Here is a 14,993-nt window from a genome sequence, read left to right on the forward strand (position 1 = left end):
CCAGATTGCCTTCTTTATTACAAGTAGTTTGACCATAATTGAATGCTTTTGAATTCTTTGATATATCATATTTTAGAAGATGTCACAGGCTTTTTGGTGGAATTAACGTTTAGCTTGTAATGATCATATTGGGTCTAAACAGTTCATTTTAGGAGTTTCATGATTAGTGCTTAGAAACCAAGGATCACTGTACACATTGAGTATGTCCAGTCTGTATCATTTTGAGCTGTGTAGGACTGTCATCACTAGGATTCATTAGTGGTAGTACAAAACTCTTATGGAAAGGGCACCTTAAATTCTAGGAGCTAGTTTCTAGTTCTAGTAGTGTCACTAATTCCATTTATTTGGGACAAGTCAAGGTCATTGATTGCATGATTGTGGTTTCTTCACTTGTGAATGAAAATAGTGATAACTTGAACTCACTTAAGAGAAATATTGGCTAAACATTTTTAATGCTTGGTTAACTAAAAATTATTAGTTATCACAGTATTGTATGTCATGGCTTTTGAATAGTGCTCTATATTTTGTAGACTCCCTAAAGTTCATGGGCTAGCTAGGGAGGAATAACCAGCTAAGTAGCACAGACTCCATTGGCAGTCAGTCAGGGAATGACTTGCCAAAGCCAAGACTGAGATAGAGAACTAAGCTAAGAACAGCTAGGCTTCTATCTAGTAATGTTCATGCAGTTTAAGCACAAAGCCACCAAGTCATTAACCCTCCGAATGTTGCTCATCATATTAAATGCTACATGTGGAGCACCTCCTAAAACAAGGTTTAATTTATTTAAAGTCTAAATTCTTAAGACTGCCTTTTAAAATAAGCATACTAATTCACAAATCATTTTTTTGAGCCTCTTCTGTCATATTGTTATAGGTGCTATAGATGCAAAGTATTCCAGTTCTATTCTTGAGGAGCTCAAAATTTAGCAAAGGAGATAAATGGATTAATTAATAAGCAACATAATGTTGATTTAGAGATATGAACAAGTGATGTGGGAGCATGACAGGTGCAGCAGGTAGGGCTAAAGGAGTGGTGAAGTTGCCATTTGGGAGTTGTTGGATCTTGAAGGATGAGTTTATCAGGCTGCTAGGGAGGTCCACGCAGAGAATAGCCTGAGCAAAGGCATGTGGTCAAAAGAAACTATGCTCTGTCTGGGGGCAATGTAACATTCAGTGTGGTGGAAGTATAGAGGGCTGAAGGGAGCTTGTGGGAGAATAGCTCTGGAGAATTGGATCAGGTCATGTTGAGAAGGGCCTTGTCTGACTGCAGTGTGAACCTTATAAGTAGTGGGGAACTGTTAAAGACTTGCAGGCAGATGATTGATGAAGTCAGCTTTATTTTTCAGTAATTTAACGCTGCTAATATTGAATGATAGGGAAGAGATTGGTGCTAGGAGATCAATTCAGGAGCTCCTGTTACAGTCCTAGTGAGAAATGAAGAGAATACAGACTAAAACAATGGACTGAAGTTTTCTAGATAGTATTGGTAAGATTGGGTGATGCCTTGCATATATATGGGGGGATGTAAGAGAAAAGAAATCAAGAATGACTTAACATTGTATCTTTGGAGTTAGTTGGGTGCTCATACAATTAATCAGAAATGCTATATATAAATGATTGCTCTTCATTGTGTCCTTCAAGGTTATGTAAATACTTTAATGTTCCTGTTACCTCATTTATGAAACTAAATTTTGACATGCCATCAGATCAAGTTTAGAGGGCATACAAGAGAAATTCATTATATTATAGTCACATCTTGTTTTGGACCAAAAGTGGATCTTATTCAATTTGATCACATAGACTTGGCTTTGAATAACTTTTGTTTTTTTCCAAAAGTCAAATCCATTTTCAGCAGATGAATATTTTTACACTGCAGAGTTTTAAAAAGAATGTGATATGAATTCTAAAGACCTTTGGGAGACCAGTGAAATATTACTAAATTACATGTATGGGGTATATTGCAGTTTAGAGAGTGCTTTCCTATACATTTTCTCTTGCAGTCCTCCCAACAACCAATAATGTAGGTATTATCAATCCTATTTTATAAATGAAAAAGCTGAAGCTCAGTGACTCACTAAGTTACACAACTTATGCAGATCTAGACCTCCAGTCTGGCTGTTTTACTTTGTCCAGTGTTCTTGTTACATTACTGTTGTTGCCTCAGTACAGAGAAGAGTTTCAAAAACAATTTAAGCCATGATTACATTTTGGGGGAGACATGTATAATGCATTTAGAAAGGGACAGGCCCTAACTAGAAATCAGTTCTGGCTTGTTAATTAAAAATAAAATAAAGTACTGTTACTTTCTAGCTATAACATATAACATATAACTCTTCCTGGGTGGAAAAAGAAATCTTTTCAGGGTTCCTGGTTTCACATGAAAGGCAAGGATAGATTAGATATCTACTCTTGTCATATTTCAAATAAGGTTATGCAGTTGTGCAACTAGTTTCTGTTAGGGCCTTGTGGAAAGTTTACATTGGTATTTGTCTGGGAGACAATAGCACTAGACAGAGAGTGCTGTAGATTCCAACCCACATCTGCAAACTTGCTGGGTAGCTGAGTGACTGGACGTAGCCTGGTGTGAGGAATGCATGCCCTGCAACTTCAGAGTCACAATTGATTTAAAGAGATTTGTTCCCACTTCTTTCTTTCTGGGAGCCTTGGGTACACAATGTCTGTATTCATCTCTTGCCTCCAAAGCTGGAAAGAGGGAAGAGCTGAAGGAAGTGTTGGTTGGATTATTTTTCCTTCAAATAGTGGGCCCTTCTAGTGTTCTAGTGTAGAGTGTAAGGTTCTTGAAATATTTATGCATCTAATATCAATGGTATGAGGGACATCATGAGCTTTTTTAGAAGATCATTGGATCTTAATGTGATCTTGTATCCCCACAGTGTCTTGCACATAGTGTATATACAATAAACTTTTGTAGAATCTCAATGTATTTGGTCCCAGAGCTTCACTCTGATAACTTTCTCAAATACCTTTGGAAAGATTCGATATAACATGAGTTAAAGGGGTGTAGCGATCATGTGTTTTTCATAATACCATGTAAATGCTGGATCAGTTAAATTCTCTTTAGATAGAATGCCTGGGTACATTTTAGTCTCAGACTTGAAAAGCAGTTCCGGTATTGATATATACGTTTCAAAAATAGCAACTTTTTAGTAGAAAACTTGTGTTACCTACTTCAAGTACCTTTTCATGTGGGTAGTAAAGAAATCTACATTCTCATATTTTTTGCACTATTATATGACAGCCTTTTTCACTTAAAGTTCATCCAGGTTGTCTGGAACTTGTTGGTAGTTCCTAGAATGACAGCTTAATACTGAGGACCCTGCCTCCTCAAACCCCTTGTTCTTTAAACCTTTTAAATTCATCCATTTGCATCAGGTGTCTGCTTTGGCTAAGTTGTATAGTACTCGGTGTTGCCACTGGCTTATTCTGTACCCACCCCCCTTTTAAAATTTTATTTTATTTTATTTTTTATTTTATTTTTGGCCATGCCTCATGGCATGCAGGATCTTAGTTCCCTGACCAGGGATTGAACGCTTGCCCCCTGCAGTGCAAGTGAGGAGTGCTAACCACTGGACTGCCAAGGAAGTCCCCCTCTCTTTTCGTTAAACCCCTGTCTTTTAAACATCACCTCCTTTAAGATCTAGCTTGAAAAAATTTGCTTTCTGTGTTTCTTTGTTGAACATTACCAGCTCTGGTTATTCTTTTACCTTGTATTATTTGTGTTCAGCTAAAACCTTATTTTGCATTTGTGAGTAATATTTGTGATTATTCTCAAGATATTTAAAGTTGCAGCTTTCCAACTAGAAAATATCTCAAAGATCCTGATACTGTCATTGTTTTTATCTTATTCCTAATTTTCCCCTCCACCCAGAGTCTAATACAGTACAAAAATAGAGAAGTTGATATACTGAAGTACATCTCTAAATGTGTATTGACTGTTGGTTCTCTTATCTTTCAGACGTGCTGGCCATCACTGCCTCCGTGCCCACCTTAGTCCTCTGCTCTGTATCAGAAAGTAAGTTTCCAAATATGGAGATTATTATTATTTAACCTTTTTTTCATCAGGGAAAAGCAGTAGGTTGACTGATATTTTGGGGATATGTACGAAAGCAGGTAATTGTAGATGGTTGGCTGAAAATTTAGTGATTGTGGTCCTTATTTTTCTCAGCTGGTAGTAGAAGAAGGAAGAATAAGAATATATCTTTGTTTTTTTTCTCAATTTTCCTCACTTTAAGCTTTTCTGCTATATATAACTTTATTGATTTGCATTTTGGGCAGCTCCCAGGCCTTAGTCTTTATCTCTCTTTCTTTCTGCTATATTCATTTCTAGTCTACTGACTTCAACAATTGTCTCTTTGTGGTTCTTTTTTTTTTTAACGTTTAATTTTAGAAATATTTTGTACTTCCAGGGAGTTCCCTAGTGGTCCAATGGTTAGGATTCAGTGCTTTCACTGCCGCGGCCCGGGCTCAATCCCTGGTCGGGGAACTGAGGTCCCGCAAGCTGTGTGGTACTGCCGGGGAAAAAAAAAAAGAGAGATAGTAGAAATATTTTGATAATTTGTACTTTCAGAAAAGTTGCAAGAATAGTACAAGGAGGTTCTGTATACCTTTCACCTACATTCATCAGTTGTTAACATTTTGCTGTGTTTACCTATCACTCTATATATTTTAGGTTGTGCTATATGAAATTGCCATTTTTGTGGGTCAAAACTGGCCTAGTATTGACAATTTAGTGTGATTCAGCACAATTTAATTATTGTGATTATTTTCTCTGAATTCTTTGAGATTAAGTTGCAGACATCATGACCTTTTACTTCTAAAAACTTCTCCTAAGGGAATTCCCTGGCGATCCAGTGGTTGGGACTCCGAGCTTCTACTGCAGGGGCTACCAGTTCTATTCCTGGTTAGGGAGCTAAGATCCTACATGCCGTGTGATGTGGCCAAAAAAAAACACAACTTCTTCTAAGAACAAGAGCATTATGTTATAAAGCACAGTAAAATTATACAAATGCAATTATCAAATTTGGCAAATTTAACATTGATGTAATCTTATCTGATATACAGTTGTTTTTCAGATTTTCCATTTGTCCCAAATAATGTACTTTATAGAAATACAGTCCACCTGTCCCCCATCCAGGATCTAATTAGGCTCACATATTATATTTAGTTGTCATATTTCTGTAGTATCCTTTAACCTGGAACTATTTCTTAGCCTTCCTGTGTCTTTTATGACATTGACATTTTTGAAGAATACAGGTCAGTTATTTTGTAGAGTGTCTCTTAAGTTAGGTTTGTCTGATTGTTTTCTAATGACTAGATTCAGGTTATCCATTTTTGGCAAGTGTAATACATAAATGATGTTGTATCCTCAGTACATCACATCAGGGGCATGATCGATGTCATTTGTCCCATTAGTGATTTTAACTTTGATCACTTGAATACAGAAATGTCTGCTAAGTTTTTTCCCAGTGTGGAGTTACTGTTTTTAACTTCTGCAATTAATAAGTAATCTATGGGGAAATATTTTCTTGAGGGGGATAGATCATGTTTAATATAGGCACCTAGAAAGTTAAATTGTTGAACACAGCTGTTTAACAATTGGCTTCAGGGACTTCCCTGGCGGTCCAGTGGTTAAGACTCTGCACTTCCACTGCAGGGGGCACAGGTTTGATCCTGATGGGGGAACTAAGATCCCATATGCCCCACAGTGCGGCCAAAAAAAAAAAAAAAGTAAAAAGAAAAGAAAAAGAATAAAACAGTTGGCTTCAGCCTAGCCCAGTGACAAGGAAAACCAAGAAGCTATTCAGAGGTACTGAGCTGAATCCAGTTCTTGATTTTTGAGAACCTAAAAAGGATTCTTGAAGAGCCAGATGAGAGCAGGTGGTAATGTATGAGATATCACTCATGGCCTGGGAAAAGGGTAATCCATTTATGTAAATGGTTTTGAAATATTATATTTGCCCTGCCGCCCAACAAGAAAGAAGTTTAGCCTCCGTTACTGGACCTGTGTGTTGGGGGATTGGAAAGAAGAGTTATCCTCTGATATGACCTCATTGGGTGATTGAGGTTATTAATAAATGAGTCAACCTTGGCAGAAAGATAAGGTGAGTGGACAAACATGTTTTCCTAATACATAGGTTTATCTAGCCCAGCTTACCTTTTTATATGTTAACTTTTTGTTATGTGAAAATTTAAACCAAGTTTACTTTTAATCATTTTAAAACCTTTTGGTTTTATTTTAGTGCTGTTCCTTTGGGAACCACAGCCAAAGAAGAGATGGAGAGGTTCTGGAATAAGAACACTGGTTCAAACCGTCCTTTGTCTCCCCATGTCACTATCTACAGGTAAGGGCTCTGGAACCAGGGAATTTAGTAGTAGTGGATAAAAGTTCTGGAGGTTGGCCCATAGCCTCCCTGATTATTTCCCTTAGGCCTTTTTTATAACAAGATGACTAAATTCTCTCTTCTGGCCTTAGAAGGGTAATCTAGCCTGCAAAACTACTATTTGGAAAATTCTGGTAAGTCAAAATGTAATTCCTATTAATTAAAAAAATTTATTTTGAAACAATTTCAAATTTCCATAAATGTTGCAGAAGTAGTGCACTGTGTTCCTCTATACCTTTTGCAGATTCCCAGTGTGTTATAACATGTCTGAATGATTTAAGAACAAGTGCAGTGATGATGATACCCCATTATTCCTGTATTAGTTTTCTATTGCTGCTGTCACAAGTTAACTACAAACTTGGTAGCTTAAAACAGCACATTTATTATCTTACAGTCCTGTAGGTCAAACTCTGGCTCATGTCTTACAGGGCTAAAATTAAGGTGTTAGCAGGGCTGCATTCGTTTCTGGAGACTCTAGGGGAGAATCTGTTTCCTTGCCTTTTCCAGCTTCTGAAGGCTGTTCCGAATTCTTTGGTTTGTGGTCTTCCTCCATCTTCAAAACCAGCAATGGTGGGTCAAGTTCTCCCATCCTGTCACTTTGAACCTGCTTCATTGTCACATTTCTCCTCTAACTGCCTCCTTCTGCCAGACCCTTCCACTTTTAAGGACTTTAAAAGGATTATATTGGGCCCATCCAGCTAATCCAAGATAGTCTCCTTATCTTAAAGTGAGCTTATAGCAACCTTAACTTCACATGCAACCTTAATTCCCCTTCGCCATTTAAGGTAAATACTCACAGGTTTCAGGGATTAGAATGTGGACATCTTTCTGCCTACCACAATCGCTTAATACTTGAGTGTATATTTCCTAAATTCAAGGAAACTCTCCATACTACAACCATCACAGTCAAAATTAACATTGATCCAGTGTTACCAACTAATCCTCAGATCCCATTCAGATTTTGCCAGTTGTCCCAGTAATGTCCTTTATAGGTCCAAGAGCCAACTCAGGATCATGTATTACATTTAGTTGTCTCTTTAATCTCCTTCAGTATGGAACAGTTTTTTAGCCTTTCTGTATCTTTTATGATCTTGACATTTTTAGGATGTTTCCCAGTTTGGGGTATATCTGATGTTTTCTTGTGTTTATGCGGTTTTGGCAGGAATACCTCTGAAGTGATGCCATGTTCTTCTTAGTGCATCCTATCCGAGGGTGACACAGGATGATGATTTATCCCATTGGTGGTGATGTAACTTTTTTTTTAAAGATTTATTTATTATTTATTTATTTAATTTATTTATCTTTGGCTGCATCGGGTTTTAGTTGCAGCACATGGGATCTTCGTTGTGGTGCACGGGCTGCTCTCTAGTTGTGGCGTGCGAGTTTTCTCTTCTCTAGTTGTGGCGCACAGACTCCAGGGTGCATGGGCTCTGCAGTTGTGATGCATGGCTTCCAAAGCACATGGGCTCTTTAGTTTGTGGCACACAGGCTCTAGTTGAGGCACTCGAGCTCAGTAGTTGTGGTGTGGGGGCTTAGTCGCCCCACAGCATGTGGGATCTTAGTTCTCTGACCAGGGATCGAACCCACGTCCCCTGCATTGTAAGGTGGATTCTTTACCACTTGACCACCAGGGAAGTCCCTGGTTGGTGATGTAACTTTTTATCACTGGTTAAGGTGTGTCTGCTAGGTTTCTCCACTGTAAAGTTAATGAAAAATGATGTTGTATTTATTAATTCTTATTTTGTGGAGAGGTACTGGAGAGTATAATATTCTACTTCTCATCAGAAGTTTATCCATTAGCATCTTTCGATGGTAGTTGCCTGAATCAGTTATTACTGTGATGGTTGGCAAATTGTGATTTTTCTAATTCCATCATACCTTGTTTATTACTATAAGGTAAAGCTTGCTTTCTCTCTCTCTCTCTCTCTCTCTCTCTCCCCCTTTCTCTCTCTTTCTTTCTTTCTCCAGTATTTCTAACAGGAAAAACTCTTCTCCTCTACTCTTACGACACCAACTAAAGGAAAGACACTAATGTTTCCTCTCTACTCTCGATACTTCTGATACCAAATGTGTACGGGTTTTCCCACATCAACCAATTTTTCAACTCTCCAGCACCAACTGGGTGTCCAACAATTCAGTTATGACACTTACTACTTGGAGTTAGCACAGACCCCCCCAGGTTAGGCGCTCAGTCCCACAAGACTGCCTGCCACTTTGGATGCCAATCGCAAGTCCCAGGTTGTCACCTGTACTTCTGACTAATCAACTATAAATCAAGAGTTTTCATAACACCCTCTGTGGATTCAATAATTTGTTAGAATGGCTCAAAGAACTCAGAAACATTTTCTTAAATTTACTAGCTTATTATAAAGGATATTACAAATGATACAGATGGATAGCCAGGTGCCCTTTTAGTTAGTTCTATGTCTGGAAGGATCCTGAGCACAGGAGCTTCTGTCCCCATGGAGTTGGTGGTGCACTCCCTTCCCGTCATGGATGTATTTACCAGCCTGAAAACTTCCCAAACCCTGTACTTTGGGGATTTTTATGGAGGCTTCAACACGTAGGCATGATCAATTATTAACTTAATCTCTAGCCCTTCCCTTCCCGGAAGGAGGTGGGGGTGGGGCTGAAAGTTCCAAGCTTCTGGTCATGGTTTGGTCTTTCTGGGGACCAACCCCCATCCAGAGTCACCTCATTAGAACAAAGATCGCTCTTACCACCCAGGAAATTCCAAGGGATTTAGGAACTGTGTGTCAGGAACCAGAGTCAAAGACCAAATAAAAAGATACTCCTAGCACCCCTATCACTCAGGAGATTAATAAGGGTTTTAGGAGCACTGTGTCAGAAACTAGGAACAGATATTTTTATATATATATATATATATATATATATATATATTTATGTATATATGGGCTTCCCTGGTGGTGCCTGCCAATGCAGGGGATACAGGTTCGAGCCCTGGTCCGGCAAGATCCCACGTGCCGCGGAGCAACTAAGCCCATTAACCACGACTACTGAGCCTGCGCTCTAGAGCCCATGAGCCACAGCTACTGAAGCCCACGCTCCTAGAGCCCGTGCTCCGCAACAAGAGAAGCCACCACAATGAGAAGCCCGCGCACCACAATGAAGAGTAGCCCCCACTTGCCGCAACTGGAGAAAGCCCGTGAGCAGCACCGAGGACCCAACAAAACCAAAAATTAATTAATTAATTTAAAAAATATGTATATATATATTTTTTTCCTATTATTGCACAATTCCTATTTTGCCCAAAGAGTTACACTGTTACTCTGATTTATTTTGTTGTTCAGATTGTCCCAGACTTAGCTAGTGGGAGTTCTTTCAAGATGGCTCCTGTGAAATCAGGATCTGGGTGCTAGATGTGCTCACTGCTACCAGGATATCATTGCTTCTAGGCTGTTTCAGTAGATAGATCTATGAGACATATGTATGAATACACACATGTACATGTGTATATGTGAGTATATACATATGCATACGTACATCTATTTCTGTTAATTTGTTGTCTTCAGAAGTAGCATTGATGGCTGTTATGCTGGTGTCTTCCCCAAAAACCCCTATAGATCTGCTCCTTTCTAGCTAACTCAGCAAATCATCTTGAGCTGAGCTACCGTCTTTACTTGGGTTCCTGCCAGGGAGGCTGATCATATTTTAACCACCTCCACAAATACCACAACCCTTCAGATTTTTTCCAAGCCAGATTCCAGAAATAATTCTGATTGAACAGTAGAAATTGGACATTCTACTAAAACAGAAGATTAATAAGTGATCTCAATCCTTGCTACTTTATGGTAAAACTTATTTTTAAGAGCTGAAGGATGTGGGGGAGGATTATAATGATGAAGAACTTCTCAAATTATTTTGAGTCTATATTTAAAGCCCTGGCCTTTTTTCACAGCTCATATAACAAACAGTAATAAGCTGATGAGATGAGACTTAAACTACCTTGTTTGCTCTTTGGTTATGAAACTCTAGACAGGAAACATAGAGCTGTTTCCAAGGTGAAATGTCTGGGAAAGATTTCTGAGATATCTGGAATCATATATTTTCTGTTGCTAACTTTCATAGATTTTTGGAGGTAGCACGGAAGTATATGGTTAAGTTAGCCCTTTCTGAAATACTCTTTTTTAAAAATTTTTTAAAAAATAAATTATTTATTATCTATTTTTGGCTGCGTTGGGGCTTCGTTGCTGCACACAGGCTTTCTCTAGTTGTGGTGAGCAGGGGCTACTCTTCATTGTGGAGCACGGGCTCTAGGCATGCGGGCTTCAGTAGTTGTGGCTCATGGGCTCTAAAGCGCAGGCTCAGTAGTTGTGGCACACGGGCTTAGTTGCGCTGCGGCATGTGGGATCTTCCGGGACCAGGGCTCGAACCCATGTCCCCTGCATTGGCAGGCGGATTCTTAACCACTGTGCCACCAGGGAAGTCCCTGAAGTACTCTTTATCTCTTAATAAATTAAGTCAGTTTATCAAAGCAAAAGTGTATATAGGGATTACATTATTGGGAAAACAAGTCATTCTAAAGGACGTTAGAAAATAGTTTAAAAACTTAGAGTTAGAAACGTTCTTAAATTTTAATTTATTCTTCAACCTCATTGGTTTTAAGACTGCTACTTGGGGCTTTGGATATTCCATTAAGCTTCTGCGGATAGTCGTGTGGGGCTGGCCGACATGCAGATTGCACTGTAGGCCCTTAGTCCTGGATAACCAAAGCAACGTGACTTTAAGGATTTTGCATTTGAAGAAAGAGTGCTGCTCAAAAAAATAATAATAATAAAAAAATAAAAATAAAAATGTTTAAAAGCCACTGTTGTACCTAATGAGTGAATTTCCTCTGCAGTATTTTTATAAATGGATGTCTACCTATGCTTGCACACCTCCAGAGAAAAGGAACTATCACCCTTTTCCAATTTGGGAATTTCTCTTATTATCAGAAAGACCCTCATTTTATTGAACTTACTACAACTTATATCTTCTGTACAGTGGTTCTAGTTCTACCTTGAACCATATAAAATAGATCTAAGTCCATTTTTTTTTTTGACAGGCTTTATTGACGTTGAGTATCTTTTTAATGTGTTTATTGGCCATTTGTATATCTTCTTTGGAGAAATGTATATTCAAGTCCTATGCTCTTTTTTTTTTTTTTTTTTTGCGGTACGCAGGCCTCTCACTGCTGTGGCCTCTCCCGCCATGGAGCACAGGCTCCGGACGCGCAGGCCCAGCGGCCATGGCTCAGCGGCCATGGCCCAGCCGCTCCGTGGCACGTGGGATCCTCCCAGACCGGGGCACGAACCCGTATCCCCTGCATCGGCAGGCGGACTCCCAACCACTGCGCCACCAGGGAGGCCCATATGCTCATTTTTAAGTTGGGTTGTCTTTTTACTTTTTTTAAATTGTGGTAAAATGTATATAACATAAAATTTGCCAGTTTAGCCATTTTTAAGTGTATAGTTCAGTGGCATTAAGTACATTCACATTGTTGTACAACCATCACCACTGTTCATCTCCAGAATCCTCTCATCTTCCCAAACTGAAACTATACAATAATCACCATTCCCCTCTGCCCCCGGCACCTGGCAGCCACCATTCAAGTTTCTGTCTCTATAAATTTGACTACTCTAGGTACCTCATAAGGTAGAATCATATAATGTTTGTCCTTTTGTATCTGGCTTATTTCATCTGGCATAACGTCTTCAAGGTTCATCCATGTTGAAGAATGTGTCAGAATTTAATTCCTTTTTTTTTGTTTTGTTTTTTTTTTTGTTTTGTTTTTTTTTTTGTTTTTTTTTTTGTTTTTTGCAGTACGCGAGCCTCTCACTGTTGTGGCCTCTCCCGTTGCGGAGCACAGGCTCCGGACGCGCAGGCTCAGTGGCCATGGCTCACGGGCCCAGGCGCTCCGCGGCATGTGGGATCTTCCCGGACCGGGGCACGAACCCGTGTCCCCTGCATCGGCAGGCGGACTCTCAAGCACTGCGCCACCAGGGAAGCCCTTAATTCCTTTTTAAAGCTGAATAATATCCCATTTTACATATGTACCACATTTTGCTTATCCATTAATTCGTCCATGGATTTTTGTGTTGTTTCTATCTTTTGGCTCTTGTGAATAATGCTGCTATGAACGTGGGTGTACGAATATCTCTTTGAATCTCTGATTTCAATTCTTTTGGGTATATCCTCGAAGTGGAATTGCCAGGTCATATGGTAATTCTATATTTAATTTTTTTAATATAAATTTATTTTATTTCTTTATTTTTGGCTGTGTTGGGTCTTCTTTGCTGTGCGCGGGCTTTCTCTAGTTGAGGCGAGCGGGGGCTACTCTTCGTTGCGGTGCATAGCTTCTCATTGTGGTGGCTTCTCTTGTTGCAGAGCATGGGCTCTAGGTGCGTGGGCTCAGTAGTTGTGGCTTGTGGGCTCTAGAGCACAGGCTCAGTAGATGTGGCGCGTGGGCTTAGTTGCTCCGCAGCACGTGGGATCTTCCCAGACCAGGGCTCAAACCTGTGTCGCCTGTGTTGGCAGGCAGATTTTTAACCACTGCACCACCAGGGAAGTCCCTATATTTAATTTTTTGAGGAAGCAACGTACTGTTTTCCACAAGGGCTGCACTGTTTACATTTCCACCAGCAGTGCACAAGGGTTCCAGTTTCTCCACATCCTTGCCAACATTTGTGATTTGCTGTTTTTGTTGTTGTTGTTTTAATAGCCATCCTAATGGATGTGAAGAGGTATTTCATTACGGTTTTGATTTGCATTTCTCTAATGATTAGTGATGCTGAGCATCTTTTCATATACTTACTGGCCATTTATATATCTTCTTTGCTTTTTACTTTTTTGGTGGTATTGTTTGCAGCGTGATGTTAGGTCACTTGCTGAAAATCATATATCTTATGTCTCAGCTTTTCCTTGATTAACATTCTACTAACAGTCAAAAAGAAAAAAATTCAACACACTTTAAATCAGTAGATATTTGTTAATTGCTCACAGTGTGCTTGGTACTTTTTTAGGAGTTGGAAATACAAAGATGAATAACATATAATCTGTGTTCAAAAGGATCTCAGTATTTCCTGAAAAAAAATTTTCCAAAGGGAAATCATACTGGCTCCTAGTGATCATCTTTTCTGTAAGTGAATTTAAACAATCTTGATTTTCTGTGCTTGACTCTTATCTAATGTTTGAAAGGAAATAGTGGGGATGATCTGTCTCTGCTCCATGATATCTGAGGCCTCAACTAGAGAACACAAGGCTGGAACTGAAATAATTTGAAGATCCGTTTACTCACATGTTTTGGGTTGATTCTGGCTCTTAGAGGGGACTTCGTTTTTCTCTCTGCATGGGTCTTGTTACATGATCTCTCTGCTGAGGCTATTTTGGGCTTCCGTATTGCATAAGAGAGGGATGGACGAAGGGATGGAGGGATAGAAGGAGGGCAAGTGATTTGGAACTCGTGCAGTGTCAGTTCTGCTGCATTCTATACCTTGAGGCAGTCAGTCATGAAGTCCTGCCCAGAGTCAAGGCGCTAAATATAAATAGTGCCTGATAAGGAGTGACAAGATTCTGGAAGATCATGTGAGACTGGAAATAATATCATGGTTGTTTGGAAAATAAAATCTCCCTTACCTACTCAGTACTAGGCTAACCAGGCTATGGTTTTAACCATTTTTTTTAATTAAAAAAATTTTTTTAAATTAATTAATTTATTTTTGGCTGCATTGGATCTTCATTGTTGCGTGCTGGCTTTCTCTAGTTGCAGCGAGTGGGGGCTACTCTTCTTTGTGGTGCGCAGGCTGCTCATTGTGGTGGCTTCTCTTGTTGCGGAGCACGGGCTCTAGGCGCACGGGCTTCAGTAGTTGTGGCACACGGGCTTAGTTGCTCCACGGCATGTGGGATCTTCCCGGACCAGGGCTCGAACCCGTGTCCCCTGCACTGGCAGGCGGATTCCTAACCACTGCGCCACCAGGGAAGCCTAACCATTTTTTTTTAATTAGGGTAACATTTGACTTTATCACTCCCATTTTCCATTTCAATATGTCTAAAAGATTACTAGAACAGTGCATATATTCCATGTGTTAGCTCTTGGGATTTAATTGATCTTGCCAGGAGCCCTAAGTGCACTTGGAATGCTAAGCAATGTCTTATAATTTCCCGACTTTTTTTTTTTTCTTTCAAATCAATATTTGTTCTGTCTTTTTGAGTCTGATAATCATTCTCTTTGACAAATAAAATAGTTGAGCAATCTGCTTTGCACTCTGTCATCCATTAACATAAAATTGTCAACCCCAGTTAGGAGGCTGTCTTTCCCTGAATACAATTTTAAAAGCCCCTTGTTGTCCTTGACATTTTTGCAAGCCTCAGCTCATTCTGGGTTTTAGTCTCCTGATTCTTCTAATCAAATTATGCCATTGTTCTCCGCTTGTCCTTTGTTATGAGGCTCTTCTTCTGCCTTTTATATTTATCTTGTTAGTCTGAGTTAATGAGAGTGGTGTCTAGCCAGTTTTTTTGGTTTCTTTAGACATTACTCCTTTCTTACTGTGACCATTTTTAATACATAGAATTTCCTTTTGCGGTCCTTTCAACC

The 14,993-nt window shown here is 39.4% G+C and overlaps 1 protein-coding gene across 1 annotated transcript in view; it reads left to right on the forward strand.

Annotated features, from left to right (window-relative positions):
- The window catches only part of SDHC (succinate dehydrogenase complex subunit C), a 28,099-nt gene that overhangs the window by 1,401 nt on the left and 11,705 nt on the right, over nt 1–14,993 (forward strand). Inside the window, exons 2-3 of the mRNA XM_060033070.2 lie at nt 3,976–4,032; nt 6,260–6,361. Coding sequence (XP_059889053.1) covers nt 3,976–4,032; nt 6,260–6,361 — 159 coding nt within the window. The remainder of the gene's footprint in view (nt 1–3,975; nt 4,033–6,259; nt 6,362–14,993) is intronic.

This window comes from Delphinus delphis, chromosome 1 (genome assembly GCF_949987515.2).
Source record: "Delphinus delphis chromosome 1, mDelDel1.2, whole genome shotgun sequence".
Taxonomy (NCBI): domain Eukaryota; kingdom Metazoa; phylum Chordata; class Mammalia; order Artiodactyla; family Delphinidae; genus Delphinus; species Delphinus delphis.